Source organism: Gigantopelta aegis, chromosome 4, assembly GCF_016097555.1.
Source record: "Gigantopelta aegis isolate Gae_Host chromosome 4, Gae_host_genome, whole genome shotgun sequence".
In the NCBI taxonomy this organism is placed as follows: domain Eukaryota; kingdom Metazoa; phylum Mollusca; class Gastropoda; order Neomphalida; family Peltospiridae; genus Gigantopelta; species Gigantopelta aegis.
This window is the reverse complement of record NC_054702.1, coordinates 54,989,762-55,007,261: the sequence shown is the minus strand read 5'-3', so window position 1 is coordinate 55,007,261 and position 17,500 is coordinate 54,989,762. Positions and strand designations below refer to the sequence as shown.

The following is a 17,500-nucleotide window of genomic DNA, read 5'->3' as shown; positions in this document are numbered from 1 at the left end:
AATATATATTTGGAAATAAAACGAAGTTTGACCTAGTACAAACACTAGGACGATTAGAAACACACTTAATTTATACTGATAATTTAATTTATGTAGAATGTTTTTTTAAAGGGACATTCCTGAGTTTACTGCATTGCAAGATGTTTCCGACTAATAAAATATTTCTACGATTAAACTTATATATTAAATATATTTTCTTGTTTAGAATACCAGTGTCTGTATATTCAATGTGTTTCTGGTCGTCTTATTATTTCTAAGAAGCCCAAACTGGATTTTGTCTTCAAATAATTTCGTACGTACAAAAAACCCTATATTTTAGGAAATAAAATTAAAATTAACCTAGTACAAATATTAGAACGATCAGAAACACGTTTAATATACAGCCGCTAATATTTTGTGCAGAAAAATATATTTGATATGTAATTACAATCGTTAAAATTTCTCTGTTAGTCAATAACATCTTAAAAATTGCAGCAAACTCAGGAATGTCCCTTTAATATGTACTATTTTTAGTTATTAGTCTCTGTTAGTCGGCAACGTCTTAACAATGGCATTAGACTCAGGACAGTGCCTTTAATATTCGGGTATTTTGAAAGCTGGGATGAATGTAGATGGACGTTATGTTAAAATTAGCAAATATATCCAGACACAAACATACATACGCAGACACACACAACGTAGGTACATATATATCCATACACACAAACACACACACATACACACACACACACACACACACACACACACACACACACACACACACACACAAACACACACACAAACACACACACATACACACACACACATACATACACACACACACACACACATACATGGATGTCTGGATAGCTCAGAATGAATGCATCGTGGTTAGTCTGCAATGTGCGGGCGATTCGGTGCCACAGGTTCGAGTCCCAGCAACGGCATGGGACAATTTGTGAGGCCAGAAAGGATTTAATTATCCTCTGCGCCAGTGCGTTACAATCTATGTATGTAATCGTCATCCTCAACATATATACAATATATAGATATTCATACATCAATACATACATACATACATACATACATACATACATACATACATACATACATAATTAATTAAGTTTCTGTTACATTCATTACAACGTAACGTCATCCGATTGGTCCAGACGTAGCAACGGGAGTTTGTTCATTTTTCGATGAAAATTACGTCGTCAGGGAACGTCATATGTGATGACGTCATTTTATATGGGCAAGTTGTCTTAATGAGCGTTATTGTTTATGGATAAAAAATAATTCAAATTAAAGTATGACGTTTTAGTGTTATTATTAGCATGTATCATTCAAATTTAATTATAAGTATTGTCTGTTACTTCTTTTACGTTCATCTGGGTATGAACAAAAAAAAATCATCCGCAAACTTATGTGAGAACGGCTTCGCCGATTCACACAGTTTGCGGATGATTTTTTTGTTCATACCCCGATGAACGTAAAAGAAACAACAGACAATCCTTAAATACACACACACACACACACACACACACATACACACACACACACACACACGCACGCACGCACACATGCACACACATACAAGGATGTCTGGATAGATTAGAACGCATCGTGGCAAGTCTGCAATATGCGGGCGATTCGGTGACATAGGTTCGTGCCCCAGAAACGACATGGGACAATTTGTGAGGCCAGAAAGGATTTAATTACCCACTGCGCCAGTGCGTTAATATCTATGTATATAACAGTCAACCTCGACATACATACAATATATAGATATCCATATATCAATACATACATACATACATACTTACATACATACATACATACATATATGCGTACATACATACATGATTCGTTCAGAACTCTATAAAGTATTAACTTCGTTTACAAAGTGTTCTACGATAATAAAGCAAGACATTTAACACCACTTTAAGACAGACCACTAAAAAAACAGGTGTGTGTAACCATAATAACTTGACATAGGAAATGGGTCCTTTAGATCATGAGTATCGTAAATCAAACACCAGCTCAATTATTGTCTAGAACAAATATCTCCAGTCTGACTTCAGACAAAGCATTCCCCCAAACCCCTTTAGCGGCAGCGTTACCTATACCTATATCATATCCCCACTGAGTACACATGGAATATTATTAACACACTGGGCTAGGAATTCAGAATGAATAGACACTGTGTAGTTACTGGTATATGAACGAACAAGGATTGGTGATGAAAAAATAATAGAGTTAGTTATAGTTTACTGTCATATTTGAGTAATATCGGTAAAGGATCCTTGGTCTGAGAACAGTAGCATTATAATGTTTAATTATCTGTAATATTTGAGTAATATCGGTAAAGGATCTTTAATCTAAGGACAGTAGCATTATAATGTTTATCCTGTCCCGGACTTAGTCACTGGCGATGTCAGAGACTAAGCTAGTGATAGGCGTGCTCGAAAACATAGGGTTATATGAGCACGTTAAACGAGTTTAGGATCACGATATAATGTTTACTGCACTGTTCTTTCGGACGTTTACGATATGATGATGCTTTCTCAGTGATAAAACAAATATGTTACAGGTAAGTGATAATTAATTTTTTGTATTTGTAGCTAAAAATTAGTCGCCATATTAATGCCATATTTATGGACTGAACAAAAAACTAAAACGCTGTAACTTAATGATTTAGCACAATTTGTAACATTACTTGCACGTGTATTTCGAAAAAGTCAACCTATTGTGTAATAAAACATATTCCAAATTTATACGTTGTAAATTAATTTGCTTTTATCAATATGACTGCCTGCCAGTGGCACGGTTACAATAACAGCTCCTAAGAACAGATGCGTGATCACTAAGTTGTTCAACTTGTTAATAGATATGGTCAAGGTGTGATTTCCTGTCTCTTACGTGTCTCTAATCTGCTTTATCTGTTTTTCTGAGCAGATGTTTGTCATTTTTGTATTTACTAACCTTTCTTACGATATCTTTGTATTATATTCCTCTCTCTCTCTTTCTCTCTCTCTCTCTCTCTCTCTCTCTCTCTCTCTCTCTCTCTCTCTCTCTCTCTCTCTCTCTCTCTCTCTCTCTCTGTATCTCTCTCCTTCTCTGTGTGTGTCTCTCTGCCTCTCTTTCTCTCACCCACTCAATCTTTATCTTTCGTATTTACTAACCTTTCTTACGATATCTTTGTATTATATTCCTCTCTCTCTCTCTCTCTCTCTCTCTCTCTCTCTCTCTCTCTCTCTCTCTCTCTCTCTCTCTCTCTCCGACAGACAGACAGACAGACAGACAGACAGACAAAAACACACATACACTCACTCACACACACACACTACCATAATACATTTAATTCAGAAGATATAGTAAATATATCTATACTCAATCTTCGTCCTTCATCGATTCATGTCTACAACTAAAATACATTCCTATCTGCAATCACGGGCTGAGATTTGTGTTTTTAATACATTCTGCTATATCTAAAACACTCAAAATGTATGCCTCACGCAACGCGCTTGCTACTTAGCGCCCGTAGCTAGATCGTTATTAGACATAAACTGGATTAGCAAAACGGTTCATGATCTGTGAAGTGTATTGGCTGCCAACCAAGCGATCTTGTCTGACATCGAACAGTAACTATCCATAGATCAATCAGCCCATTGTCTGTGTTCACCAGGCAGATATGTAATAAACTGGCTGTATTACCAGCCGTAAGTCAAACTAGACTGCGGTAAACAGTGAAGGGCTAACGTTGAGATGAGCATTCCGACAAACGATTAACTCTTGTTCCGTTTGTGGAATCATTGGTGTGACCAGTTATGTGTTTCCTTTGACGTAATCGTTTGTCGAAAGTGTTGATGCAACATCTGTGTTCATCCGTACCTGTTTCTGTTGATGTAACCATCTGGTGAATGCTTTGGAATGATCATTTTGTGTTTCTTTTGACAACCCATGTGGTGAAAACATTCCTTTAATCTGATGGTGAAAACATTCGTTTAATCTTATGGTGGAAGCATTCCATTGACCATTTTTGAGTCGTATATTTTGGTGTAATGAATTTGTTTTGACATATTCCTTTGGCGAAAGCATTCTTATGGGATCAGGCTAAAACAGCACCATTACCCAAACGGAACCAATTTGGTTATAACGGCACCTCAATGTTGTCATTCTTGCGTGTTCACGACGTAATGTACTGGTGATGAAAACACTTATGTTATCATTCTTGTGCTTCTTTCAACGTGATCGTCTGATATAAATATCGATACGGCAATTTTGTGTTTCTTCAAGATAATCATTTGGGGAAATCATTCCTGTTGCGGTTTTGTTTGGACGTAATCCATTAGTGAAATAATTTCTCTGGTCACGCTTGTTTCTTTTGATATATGGAGAATATTGGTGCAACTATTTTTGTACTTATTTCGTGATTGTGTGGAAAACGTAATGGTTCTTCTTTTGACGTAATTCTTTGATGGAAATATTGGTGAGAACACTTTAGCCTTTTTTATCATGTAATCATCTGCCAAAACGAATATTTTCAAAACACAGACTTACGTTAAGATGTTACTGGGGCATTACAAGGTATAATGCTGAAAACGGTTAAGAAAGGGATTTTCGTAAATATGACTTGCGATTCTTGAGGAATTATATATAAGTATAATTATAATAGGTATCACAAACATGAAACAAACATTTTGGTTCTGAAAAAAACATTTTGATACAATTTTTGTAGTCACTGGGGGGACAACAATACATTTTTTAATAGAAATTATTAGTGTGTTCGTTGCAATGTTTGTCAAGTTTTCTCCGAGAAGGAAAAGATGCAGCAGTTACCCAGAAAGGACAACAAAACTCCATACGGTAGTGTTTGTTTATTGTATAGAAATGTGTCATAGTAACTAGCTATATTCCAATTATTGACTATAATCGAAATTTTATCGGTTTGGCTTTTAAAAAATAAATAACCGTAATAGTTCTTTTAGTTTAGATGATGGAACTGGTGATAATATGTTGGGGTTGGGGGTTGTTTTCATGTGTATATAAAGAAAAAATAAATTAAATAATTATTAACAGTGAAATAAGCCATTATGATATATACGGTATAGATCCCAGTGAACAATTAGGGAATAGTGTTTATAATTAAAATCCTTCTTATGTATAATTCTAATCAGCTGTGTAATCGAAAGTCGATCGGTTGGTACCAGCCGATTCCCAACACTAACAGTAATACAGTTTAAAACACACTAAGCCTAAGGCAATGTTAGTAAGTCCCCGGGGTGGCCTTTGTAGAGAGGGTTGACTATAATACATAGTATTTGTTCAGTATATTAAGTGGTGGATCAAAACTGATTAGTAGCTCAGTGGTAAAGCGCCCGCTTAATGCGTGTTCGGTCTGGGATCGATCCCCGTCGGTGGGTCATTGGGCTATTTCTCGCTCCAGCCAGTGCTCCACGACTAGTACACCAAAGGTCGTGGTATGTGCTATCCTGTCTATAGGATGGTGCATATAAAAGATCCCTTTTGCTGCTAATCAAAAAGAGTAACCAATGAAATGGCGACAGCGGGTTTCCTCCCTCAATATCTATGTGGTTCTTAACCATATGTCCGACGCCATATAACCGTAAATAACATGTGTTGAGTGCGCCGTTACATAAACCATTTCCTTCCTTCTTTCCAATAGCCGATGATTAGTAAATCATTGTGTTCTAGTGTTGTCGTTAAAAAAACAAAAAAAAACCCAAACTGATTAAGATCAGCTCCACTGATAGACAATCAGATCGGGGTGGATCAAGGTAATAGTATTCTAATTGAGAGGCGAGATCTAGCTCAGTCGTAGAGCGCTCGTCTAAGGTGCTAGGGTCGTAGGATCGAGCCACAACAGGTGCCCCATGACTGGTATATCAAAAGACGTGGTATGTTGTATCCTGTCTGTGGAAAGTTGCATAATATAAAAGATCCCTAATATACTAATGGGAAAATGTAACTGGTTTCTTTTGCTTTTCTTAACGACCACGTTTGATATCCAATAACCCGCCAAGTGATTAAGAAAATCAATGTGCTCCAGTGGTGTCGTTAAACAGAACAAACTTTACTCTTTAGTATTCAGATTAATGAATCACTTCAAGTAATTTTAGTGCTTTTCCAGTTTAAAATATGCAGCAGAGTTTATTATTCATAATCGCCGAAATATACTTCCATTACTCTAATATTATTTGATTAAAATGCCAGTGTCTTGTAACACAAATGATATATAGTTAACGTCAAGGCTGGTAGACACTGAGTTCGCATTTCAGTACTGACTCCCCGTAGGGAAGTGTAAGACTACCATACCAACAATTAACCATACAACCACTGTCCTGGACAGACAATCCAGACAGCCGAGGTGGATGCCTAGGACAGTGTGCTTGAACGGTTAAGTTGATTTTTTGTTTTTCTTTAAATGAAAATAGGTTTTTAAGGAAGCCCATTTGTTGCAGGTTAGATTGTCGACACACACCACTGGGCTAAAGTGTTTATTAGCAGGTATCTGCCAAGCATTGGAGTAGCCAGGATTACTCTTCAAAAAAAGTAGGGGAACTCTAATAAGAATTTACAACTGCCAAAATTGTAAGGTATATTAGCTGTGGGGAATGGTTATATGATAATAGTGAATTAATTGGGCAAACATTACAATCGGTAGTTCAGTATTACAGTACGTTCTATGACCACCAAAGATCTTTTTGAGGACAATTGGGGTCAGAAGTGAAATTTGAAAGTTGACGGTTTTTTATCAGTAAATCGCAAGTTCAAACAATAAAAATGACTAAAAACAAAACATTAACAACTGTATGATCAACAGAATAAAAAAGATCGACAGAAATAATGTTCCACAGTGATTAATCGGTCAAAACGTATATCCGGTCTAATAACTGATATTAACATTAATATTTCAGGTTCCCCTACTTTTTTGAAGAGTATATATTGAGGGGCCACCGACATTTGGGGGGGGGGGGGGGGGGGCAACCACATTGTCTACGAATTGCGTTATGGGGTGTCAGGAAAATATAAAAGGCAGTGGTGAAACATGGCTGTGTTATTCGGGGAGCCATGACCCCCCTCTGACTACGCCAGTGTTAAAAAAGCTATGCTTTGGTATTCTCTATTTAATGCACGTAACCTGATCGTTATACCTTAGATGTGTTTGTCCTATATGGTTACAGTGTCGGTTGCCGTTCTCGGTATGCATACGGCCAGTCAAGCACCAACTATTCTATTAAAAAACAAAACATCTTTTTTGTTTTATTTGCGTTCAGGTGGCTGTTAAATATAATAAGCAAAGGATATGTTTTGACGTGTTAACGTTAATGTTATCTATATGTGGTTCAAAATATTTTGGTAGGAAACACTTTATCATGATGTCAGAATGATAATATTTTACATCCACTGAATTTGAATATGTCCGTCGTATTTCCGTAAACCGGTTTTACTGGGCTACGTGAACATTTCGTATTAAATTTATGTTCCTCGACAAAATGGTTTTACTCTGGACATAAACTTAACAGGAAACGGAAATTCCTTTAATATAGATACAAATACACGGTGTAGTCCCACAGTAACTATATCTTAAAGCAGCAATATCTAGTACTAAAAAAAAAAAGTACTAATCAAAATTATACCCAGGTGATTTTCCAGTCTTATATATTAGTTATGGAATTCCCTCGAATAAAAAACATAAAAATGTGTGAGTATTATCATGACCTGTTACGGTATTCAAACAACCGGTACAAAAAATGACAATAAATGACCTGTTATAGATAGAAATATGAGATGTATTTACAATTTTACTGCAAAACATATGTAATTTGAAACAAACTATAATACCCAGTTTTATATTGAACACACCTGAGACCACCCTTCTGCTTAGCTTAGTACTTATGACTTGACCTGTCAGCTTTAATCAATATCAATCTGGGTATTATAGTCTGTTATATTTCTGTCTATAACAGGTCATTTATTGTCATTTTTTGTACCGGTTGTTTGAATACCGTAACAGGTAATGATAATACTGACCACTTTTTTATGGTTTTTACTCCAGGGATTTTCATAACTAATATATAAGACTGGAAAATCACCTAGGTATACTTTTGATTTGTACTTTTAGTATATTTTTGCAATGTAGGTCACACTGAAAGACAGGGCCCAATTTCACAAAATATAGTAAATCTAAACCACCATTTTTATTACTGTTATAGTACAATAAATATAGTTAAAAGTACACATATTTCATTTTCTTTTGTCCTTAACATGCTCCATCTTCTGTAATGATGTAATTTTCTGAGTGAAATAGATGCCAAACACGTGTAAATATATGGTCGGTATAACTGCTAGTCGTAGACGCAAACTTACGATGTTTTGTGAAATTGGCACCAGTTCTAATGAAAATGACATCTCGTAGTGACTTATTTCGGTGTATTTTTGCGTAGCTTGGAAATTCCCTTTTAACAAATTTCATATTCTAGTACCTCACGCAGAAAGGTTTTCAAATGTATGAACTGGACTTCTGGTTTTGTTGCTCAACATCTTGGAATTTTTATTTTAAAACCAAGGACGCACCTAGCAGAAGATAATAACTTCCCCAGAAATGATTTACAAAAAGCTGATTTCAAATATGTTTTTTTTTTAAACTAATATACCGACGTGCAGAAGATACTTTACATACATATAATCAAAAAGAAACCACCTTACACACATTTGATATCCAATAGCCGTTGATTAATAAATCAATGTGCTCTAGTGGTGTCGTTAAACAAAAAAAAAAAAACCCTCTCTCTCTCTCTCTCTCTCTCTCTCTCTCAATCCCCCAATCTCTCTCGATCTCTCTCTCTCTCTCTCTCTCTCTCTCTCTCTCTCTCTCTCTCTCTCTCTCTCTCTCTCTCTCTCTCTCTCTCTCTCTCTCTCTCTTACACACACTTTATCACTAAGTGCATTGGGACGTTTTGAAGTTGAACTTCATGATACTTGCATATCCCATCATGTTGTTTGTTGGTTTTCTAAATAATACAATTTTTCAAGCCTTGTAAAGTTTATTTTAGACGTCAGTATGAATATCGTGCTTCCTGATCACATTGTCAGTGTACACTGACTGTGCGCCACATTTTGTTGGAGTTTGATCATCTCAAGCCGATGAGAAATGATATATTTGGCAACAGAAATGTTTTGGAATCTTTTAAACTCCATCCAGAATTAATTGTACAGTTTTTAAAACTCTTTGACTTCTATACAAAGTTTTAAAATGTACTTACCTTGATTTTATGTATTGCATTATACTTTTTACCCACAGCTCCTTACACTGTGGTTTTACATAAATATATATAAATAATATTTTCATATACAATGTACTTACCATTTGTAACACCCAATAGCCGATGTGTATTTTTGTGCTGGGGTGTCGTTAAACATTCATTCATTCATTCATTCATTCATTCCTGATCCTCTAAGTAGTTCGGGAGATTTTCACATCAAATTTAATGATACTTATACTTACACCCGTCCACACCAACCAACTCTCGGGCATGGTCCAACTGTTTTCCTTATGTGACTGAGATGGTGCATTTCCAAAGGGTGGATCGCCCCAACACGAAACGTTTTATTTATACATATGGGATTGAAAACCCTTTTCTACGTGCATATATCCATCACAATTTACCAGATATCTTGCCCAAACAGATATTTAATACCACATACATACATATACAGTGAAACCTCTCAACACCGGCCCCTCTGTACACCAGAATTCACTCAACACCGGACGTTTTTTTATGGTCCCTTTTTAAATATCTGTAAATACCTCTCTAAACCGGATACCTCTTAAAACCGGACTATTTACTTTGTACGGAGGCTGTCCGGTTTAGAGGAGTTTCACATAGCTTTAACTGCTTATAGGGGGTGGGGGTGGCTTGCTTTTCACCAAAAATACAAAAAGTGCCCTGTTTGACTAGCTGGAGGTCCTATATTATTGCACCCTGTTTCTTTTTTTTTAAATTGTCCTGTATTTGTTTTAGGCTAGGTGCAGCCTAAGAACTAAATGTTGTGTATACATGTATGTAATTAGCCCACTGGGCTAGTTCTCGTTCCAGCCAGAGCACCACGACTTTTCTATCAACGGTCGTGGTGTGTGGTATCCTGTCTGGGATGCTGCATATAAAAGATCCCTGGCTACTAATGGAAAAATATAGCGGGTTTCCTCTCTAAGACTATATACCGGCCTCGGTGGCGTCGTGGTAGGCCATCGGTCTACAGGCTGGTAGGTACTGGGTTCGGATCCCAGTTGAGGCATGATATTTTTAATCCAGATACAGACTCCAAACTCTGAGTGAGTGCTCCGCAAGGCTCAATGGGTAGGTGTAAACCACTTGCACCGACCAGTGATCCATAACTGGTTCAACAAAGGCCATGGTTTGTGCTATCCTGCCTGTGGGAAGCGCAAATAAAAGATCCCTTGCTGCTAATCGGAAGAGTAGCCCATATAGTGGCGACAGCGAGTTTCCTCTCAAAATCGGTGTGGTCCTTAACCATATGTCTGACGCCATATAACAGTAAAATAAAATGTGTTGAGTGCGTCGTTAAATAAAACATTTCTTTCTTTCTTTCTTTCTCTAAGACTATATGTCAAAATTACCAAATGTTTGACATCCAATAGCCGATGATTAATAAATCAATGTGTTCTAGTGGTGTCGTTAAACAAAACAAACTTTAACTTTGTATTCATCTGACTTCAGACATCTTGCCTAGACAGATATTTTATACCACATACATGTACGTATAACATAGCCGTAACTGCGGGTGGGAGGGAGGAAAAAACAAAAAGTGTCCTTTTAGTCTGGCTGGAGATCCTATAGTTTTGTACCTTGTTACCGGCCTCGGTGGTGTCGTGGTTAAGCCATTGGACATACGGCTGGTAGGTACTGGGTTCGCAGTCCGGTACCGTCTTCCACCCAGAGCGAGTTTTAACAACTCAGTGGGTAGGTGTAAGACGCCTACACCCTCTTTTCTCTCACTAACCACTAACCAACTAACAACTAACCCACTGTCCTGGACAGACAGCCCAGATAGCTGAGGTGTGTGCCCAAGACAGCGTGTTTGAACCGTAATTGAATATAAGAACGAGCATAAATTGAAATGGAAAAAAATGTACCTTCTTTCTTTCTTTCCAGACTAGGTGCAGCATTAAGAACTAAATGTTGTGTATATATAATTAGATTAACATTAAGATTTGTTCTTCCCTGGGGTTTTTTCAGGTCAGCAGGTCGTGTACTCGACAGTCTTCCAACTTCATCCCACCCAAGCGTCCGTCCACCTGGGCTTCATCCGCCCCGCCTGTTTCCGGCAAGACTCCGTCAATCAGTGTGGATGATGTCCTGCACGTGGCGGACAAGGAACGCGCCAAGTCGGCCTACCTGAATCGACGGCAGGTGCTCGTGCAGGCCCAGAAGAGGGTCCGCCATGACGAGACCATCTCTAGACCACCGTCCACGTTCAGTTCTCTCTCTCACGTCAGAGTGTCGCAGCGAACTCCCGGGACCGTCAGCAGTCGGGCAAGTTCGGGCGTCTCCGTGTTGCACCCGAACACCCCGAACGTGGACGATCTGCAAGCGGCGACCGTGGAGCAGTGCTGCGAGGTCATGGGCCCCAGTTTGTGTCGCGAGTGTCACAAACTGTCCTCGCGCAACGCCATCCGCGAACTCACCGAATCCTCTTTCCCTGGTCTGAGAGTGACGCAGCAAAACGTCGTCACCGCGGCATTGGTCAAGAGGTTGCTACCCCACATCAGTCAAGACGAAATAAAGATGATGGTTGCCAAGGGCGACATCGCCAGGACGACGTTTCTGAACTACCTGAGAGGGGAGCGAGCTGAGAGCGTTCAGGAACCCGCGCCGACGGACTCCCCAGATTCCAGTCGCACGCGCAAAACCGAACAGGCGGCGTACATAATAGCCAGACTGAAGATGAAGATGAAACACTTCGGCAAAGCCAGCACGCCACTGTACTTCTGTAACATCCGGGATCTGAACTATAAGCTCCTAAAGGGGACGGTTAATCGAGACTTGGTGAAATTCAAACCGAAGCCGTCGAAACTGTGCGTGCCCAAGATGGACGATCCTTGCGCGGATTCTCTGTGTCCGTTGTTCGTGAGTCCTCGGAAAGTTAAAATGATTGAGGAGACGTCGTACAAGGTGTTTTACGGTCCGCCGCTGTTGTCCAAAGAGAGTCAGACCGCCAATCCTCCCTTTTTCGCCGGCTCTGATCTCGAGTACAAATTGCCCGAGAGGTTGCCCGACAAACTCGAGTTTGTTGACAGTAAAGGAGCGACCAAAAGAACCGAATCAAGCTTATCAATTATATCGTCGCTTAGTGATGAACCGCTGTAGGATGTTTTACCGAACATGTTTCTGAATTTGACAGCGTGTTTCAAATAGCTATGGTGTGAAGTAGTTAAGGAAACACCTTAGATTCCTAGCTATGTTTGAATCGTCTCAGCATGCTTTAAATGGTTACGGTGTAAATGGGGTTAAGGCAATTGTGTCTTTTCAGTATGTTTCAAATGATCGTGGTGTGAAGGGTTTACGAAAAAAACCTAGATTCCTAGCTAGGTTTGAATCATCTCAGCATGTTTCAAATGGTTATGGTGTGAAGGGTTAAAGAAATGGATCTTTTCGGTATTATGTTTCAAATGGTTATGGAGTGAAAGGGGTTAAGGAAAGACTCTAGACTCTTAGCTAGATTTGAGTCTTTTCAGCATTTAGCACATGGTTATGCACTATATAGTGTGAATGGGCTTAAGGTAAGACTCTAGACTCCTAGTTAGAATTGAAACTTTTTAGCATGTATCAAACGGTTATGGTGTGAGCGTGGCTAAGGAAGGACCCTGACTCCTAGCTATGATGAGTTTTTTTCACCATGTATCAAACGGTTATGTTATGAATGTGGCTAAGGAAGAACCCTAGACTCCTAGGTAGGATAAGGTTTTTTCAGCATGTATCAAACGGTTATGTTATGAACGTGGCTAAGGAAGGACCCTGACTCCTAGCTAGGATGAGTTTTTTTCAGCATGTATCAAACGGTTATGTTATGAACGTGGCTAAAGAAGGACCTTAGACTCCTAGGTAGGATAAGGTTTTTTCAGCATGTATCAAACGGTTATGGTGTGAACGTGGCTAAGGAAGGACTCTAGACTCCTAGGTAGGATAAGGTTTTTTTCAGCATGTATCAAACGGTTATGGTGTGAACGTGGCTAAGGAAGGACCCTAGACTCCTAGGTAGGATAAGGTTTTTTTTCAGCATGTATCAAACGGTTATGGTGTGAACGTGGCTAAGGAAGGACTCTAGACTCCTAGGTAGGATAAGGTTTTTTTCAGCATGTATCAAACGGTTATGGTGTGAACGTGGCTAAGGAAGGACTCTAGACTCCTAGGTAGGATAAGGTTTTTTTCAGCATGTATCAAACGGTTATGGTGTGAACGTGGCTAAGGAAGGACTCTAGACTCCTAGGTAGGATAAGGTTTTTTTCAGCATGTATCAAACGGTTATGGTGTGAACGTGGATAAGGAAGGACTCTAGACTCCTAGGTAGGATAAGGTTTTTTTCACCATGTATCAAACGGTTATGGTGTGAACGTGGCTAAGGAAGGACTCTAGACTCCTAGGTAGGATAAGGTTTTTTTCACCATGTATCAAACGGTTATGGTGTGAACGTGGCTAAGGAAGAACCCTAGACTCCTAGCTAGGATGAGTTTTTTTCAGCATGTATCAAACGGTTATGGTTTGAAAGGGATTGAAGAAACACCGTAGATTCCTACCTAGATATGAATGTTTGGTCAATCCTACATCTTTATGACGAGGGGGATACGGGTACATATATGTTTATTTTCAATGGAAGTTGGTAGCTAACTGCATCGTAAGAGTGTTTAATGATACGGACAGTGAGAAGGGTTCTTTTTGGGGGATATTTTTAATAATTTGACATAAACTTTTAAAACTACGGAAGGTTTTTGACCTACATTGCTAATCTAACATATTGAAGGGTTTTGTTTTAAAAACTATTATTCTAAAATGCATGCGGGTATATTTGTGTGTTTGTTTCATAGAACTGGAGAACATACATTTTGCGCAAATTACTGATGCTATAAATTGTGACGTGAAAAAACTATGTTTTATGCATATACAAGTTTTATATGCTGAAAGGACTTATCTGAAGCGTTAATCATGGACAGGTGGTGGTTTAAGTAGTCAATTTTATGTCAAAATCGATTAATACATGTCAAAATAGGTTAGTATGTGCAGGTGTAGTTAAAATAGGTTAATATACCGTCAAATTAGGTTAGCATACAATCAAAATACATCGACATACATTACAGGACAATTGTATCAAGCAGTCATCTAAGCTAAAAATAAAATGTGGCTGTTATTGACAGGTGGTCTAAAAAAAACAGGTTGCCATTTTATGGTACATATATTTAGTCAAAAAGATATACATACGTGTACATATACCTATTTCTAGGTAATATATTAAAAACTTCTACTCGAATTCGTTTTCGGGATTTAGACATTCTGGGGCTCATTTCACTAAACATCGTAAGTTTACGTCTGCTACTAGCAGTTACACCGGCCGTGCGTTTACACGTGTTTGGCATCAATTTCACGCAGAAAATTACATCATTACAAAAGTTGGAGTCTTTTAAAGCCAAAAGAAAATGAAATATGTATTCTTCTAACTATATTTGTTGAACTATAATAGTAATAAGAATTGTCGTTTAGTCGTAGATTTACATTTACATGCAAAACTAGGTTTACGATGTTTTGTGAACTTGGGTCAAGGTATGTGATTTCTTTTAAATCGTAATTAACAACTTAAAATTAAATATCTGTATTCAAAATTATATTTGGCCTAGAAATCAATGAATCGCATTTACCTTGAGGAAATGACATGGTGTAACCATTATTTTGTGTGGTAGTCTATTGAAGTCCCCATGAGAAAACATCGACTGTATTGTATAAAGATCTAGAGAAATAAGACACTGGCCTGTTCAGAATTACTGGATCATTTCTGTCATGTGATTATTTGTAAACAAATAAATGTATTATGTATAAGCAAATATTACCTCTACTGTAAGATATTATTCTACTCGTTACATACTGCTGATTTTGTGCGATTTGGATTGTATTAAATACATGATAATAAAAGAGGACTCATTTATTATCAAGTTCATGTTCTAAGTGAAACATGTTTCGATGATCATGACTTTATTAGTCAAATATTTTCTTATTATAGGTACATTGCATGTTCATTTATATGCAGAAATTTACAGTGACGTCGCAAAGGCGATTGTGAAACTATAGAATTGTTAAAGGAAAGGAATATTGCTTTAACGACATTCAGATCTTAAACTATGAATATTTAATGCATAACATAATACGGTTACTAGTATTTTGACATTTGGTGGATAGCGAAAAAAAGAGAGAAAAACCCACATCAGCTAAATAACCTACTCTTACCGGTAAAGTAGCAATATATATTTTATATGCACTTTTACCATAGACATCAGCATATATCATGACCTTTGATGTGCCAGTTGTGAGGCACTGAATGAGATGGGTTGAATTCTGTGTACTGATCCTGCGATCATTCGCACTTCAGGCGAGCTCTCTACCACTGAGTCGCATCCTGCCCCTGTAAGCATATGGATTAACCTACTCAAGTAATCTTCTTGGTAGTATTACAGTCATTATATATTTCAGTATATTCGTTAACCCCACAAACTATATTCAAGCATTTTAGAGCACTATAATAGGATATGTAGAAGTTAAGCTATTAACAAATGTTTTTGAACATTGTATATTGGCAGCCATATTGGAATTACGCAAATTAGAAAACGATACACAATGTTTTTAGCGTGGCACTCTGTATGTTTTCGAATTAGCATGCCTTGAACCTCTTACAACCCAATTTATTTGCTTTCTTAGCTATTTTTGTTACATATCTGTCACATTATAAAGAAAATATGCTACAAGAATCACAATAGACGCCCCTGCGCGTGCTGTAACCTCACCGTGGTGCAGGGGTGTAACATTCTCTTTGAGAATGGCCAATACAGCACAAATCCCCTTGTTTTCTTCGAGATATAATTGAAATTTTGAGTAAAAGTCAGTATCTATCTGTGATATTTGTATTTTTGCACAGTTCTTTACACTGTTTTTATTTAAATCTTGAATTTTCATATTGATGTTGATCATCACTTTATTTGTTTGCATTAATATAGTTTGACACCCAATAGCCGATGTATTTTTCGTGCTGAGGTGTCGTTAAACATTTATTCATTCATTCATTCATAATAGACGATTACAAGTGAAGAATTCGATTATTATGAAAGTAGCGTGCTCTAATGTTGCCATGTCCCCCCAAAAAGAAGATATTTTTGGACTTCTATAAACACAAATTAGATGTGTAGAAATTATAATTTTTTAAATTAAAAAGTGTGTTTTGTTTAATAACACCACTATATAGCACATTGATTTATTAAACATTTGGTAGTTTCGAGAAATAATCTGTAAGCAACACCATGTTTTCAGATTCATGAATATGTCGTAATAATATTAATAGTAATTGCCACTACGTGCGATGGGGCGTACTTTATATTTCAGACATTCACAGAACAGAATAGAGCAATATGAGTAATCTCCCTTTTATTAAACGGCGTTATACTAAAATTACCGGCCTCGGTGGTGCAGTGGGTAAGCCATCGGACATAAGGCTGGTAGGTACAGAGTTCGCAGCCTGGTACCGGCTCCCACACAGAGCGAGATTTAATGACTCAATGGGTAGGTGTAAGACCACAAAACACTCTTTTCTCTCACTAACAACTAACTCACTGTCCTGGACAGACAGACAGCCCAGATAGCTGGGGGGGGGGGGGGGGGGGGGGGGGCCAGGATAACGTGCTTGAACCTTAATTGGTTATAAGCACGAAAATAAGTTGAAATGAAATACTAAAGTAGAGTCAAAACCGCTTCACAGGTTGTTATGTTTTTGTCTTTCTTGTTCGTGGCCTAGGGTGCCAAATATATGGGGAACAAAATCTTGGCGACAGCGGGTTTCTTCTCAAAATTTGTGTGGTCCTTAACCATATGTCTGACGCCATATAACCGTAAATAAAATGTGTTGAGTGGCGTCGTTAAATAAAACATTTCTTTCTCTCTCTCTCTCTCTCTCTCTCTCTCTCTCTCTCTCTCTCTCTCTCTCTCTCTCTCTCTCTCTCTCTCTCTCTCTCTCTTTCTATATATATATATATATATATATATATATATATATCTGTGTGGTCCTTAACCATATATCTGACGCCATATAACCTTAAATAAAATGTGTTGAGTGCGTCGTTAAATAAATCATTTCCTTCCTTCATTCCTATAGGTGCGTGTTGACCATGGTCACCTTGAAAGGGATATAACCATTCTTACTTCTAAATAAGCAGTTAATTCTTCGA

At 37.8% G+C, this 17,500-nt stretch overlaps 1 protein-coding gene across 1 annotated transcript in view; it reads left to right on the top strand.

The window, feature by feature from the left end:
- The window catches only part of LOC121369891, an 18,875-nt gene extending 3,665 nt beyond the window's left edge, over positions 1-15,210 (top strand). Inside the window, exon 2 of the mRNA XM_041494969.1 lies at positions 11,262-15,210. Coding sequence (XP_041350903.1) covers positions 11,262-12,392 — 1,131 coding nt within the window. The 3' untranslated portion in view covers positions 12,393-15,210. The remainder of the gene's footprint in view (positions 1-11,261) is intronic.
- The last annotated feature ends 2,290 nt before the right edge of the window (positions 15,211-17,500 follow it).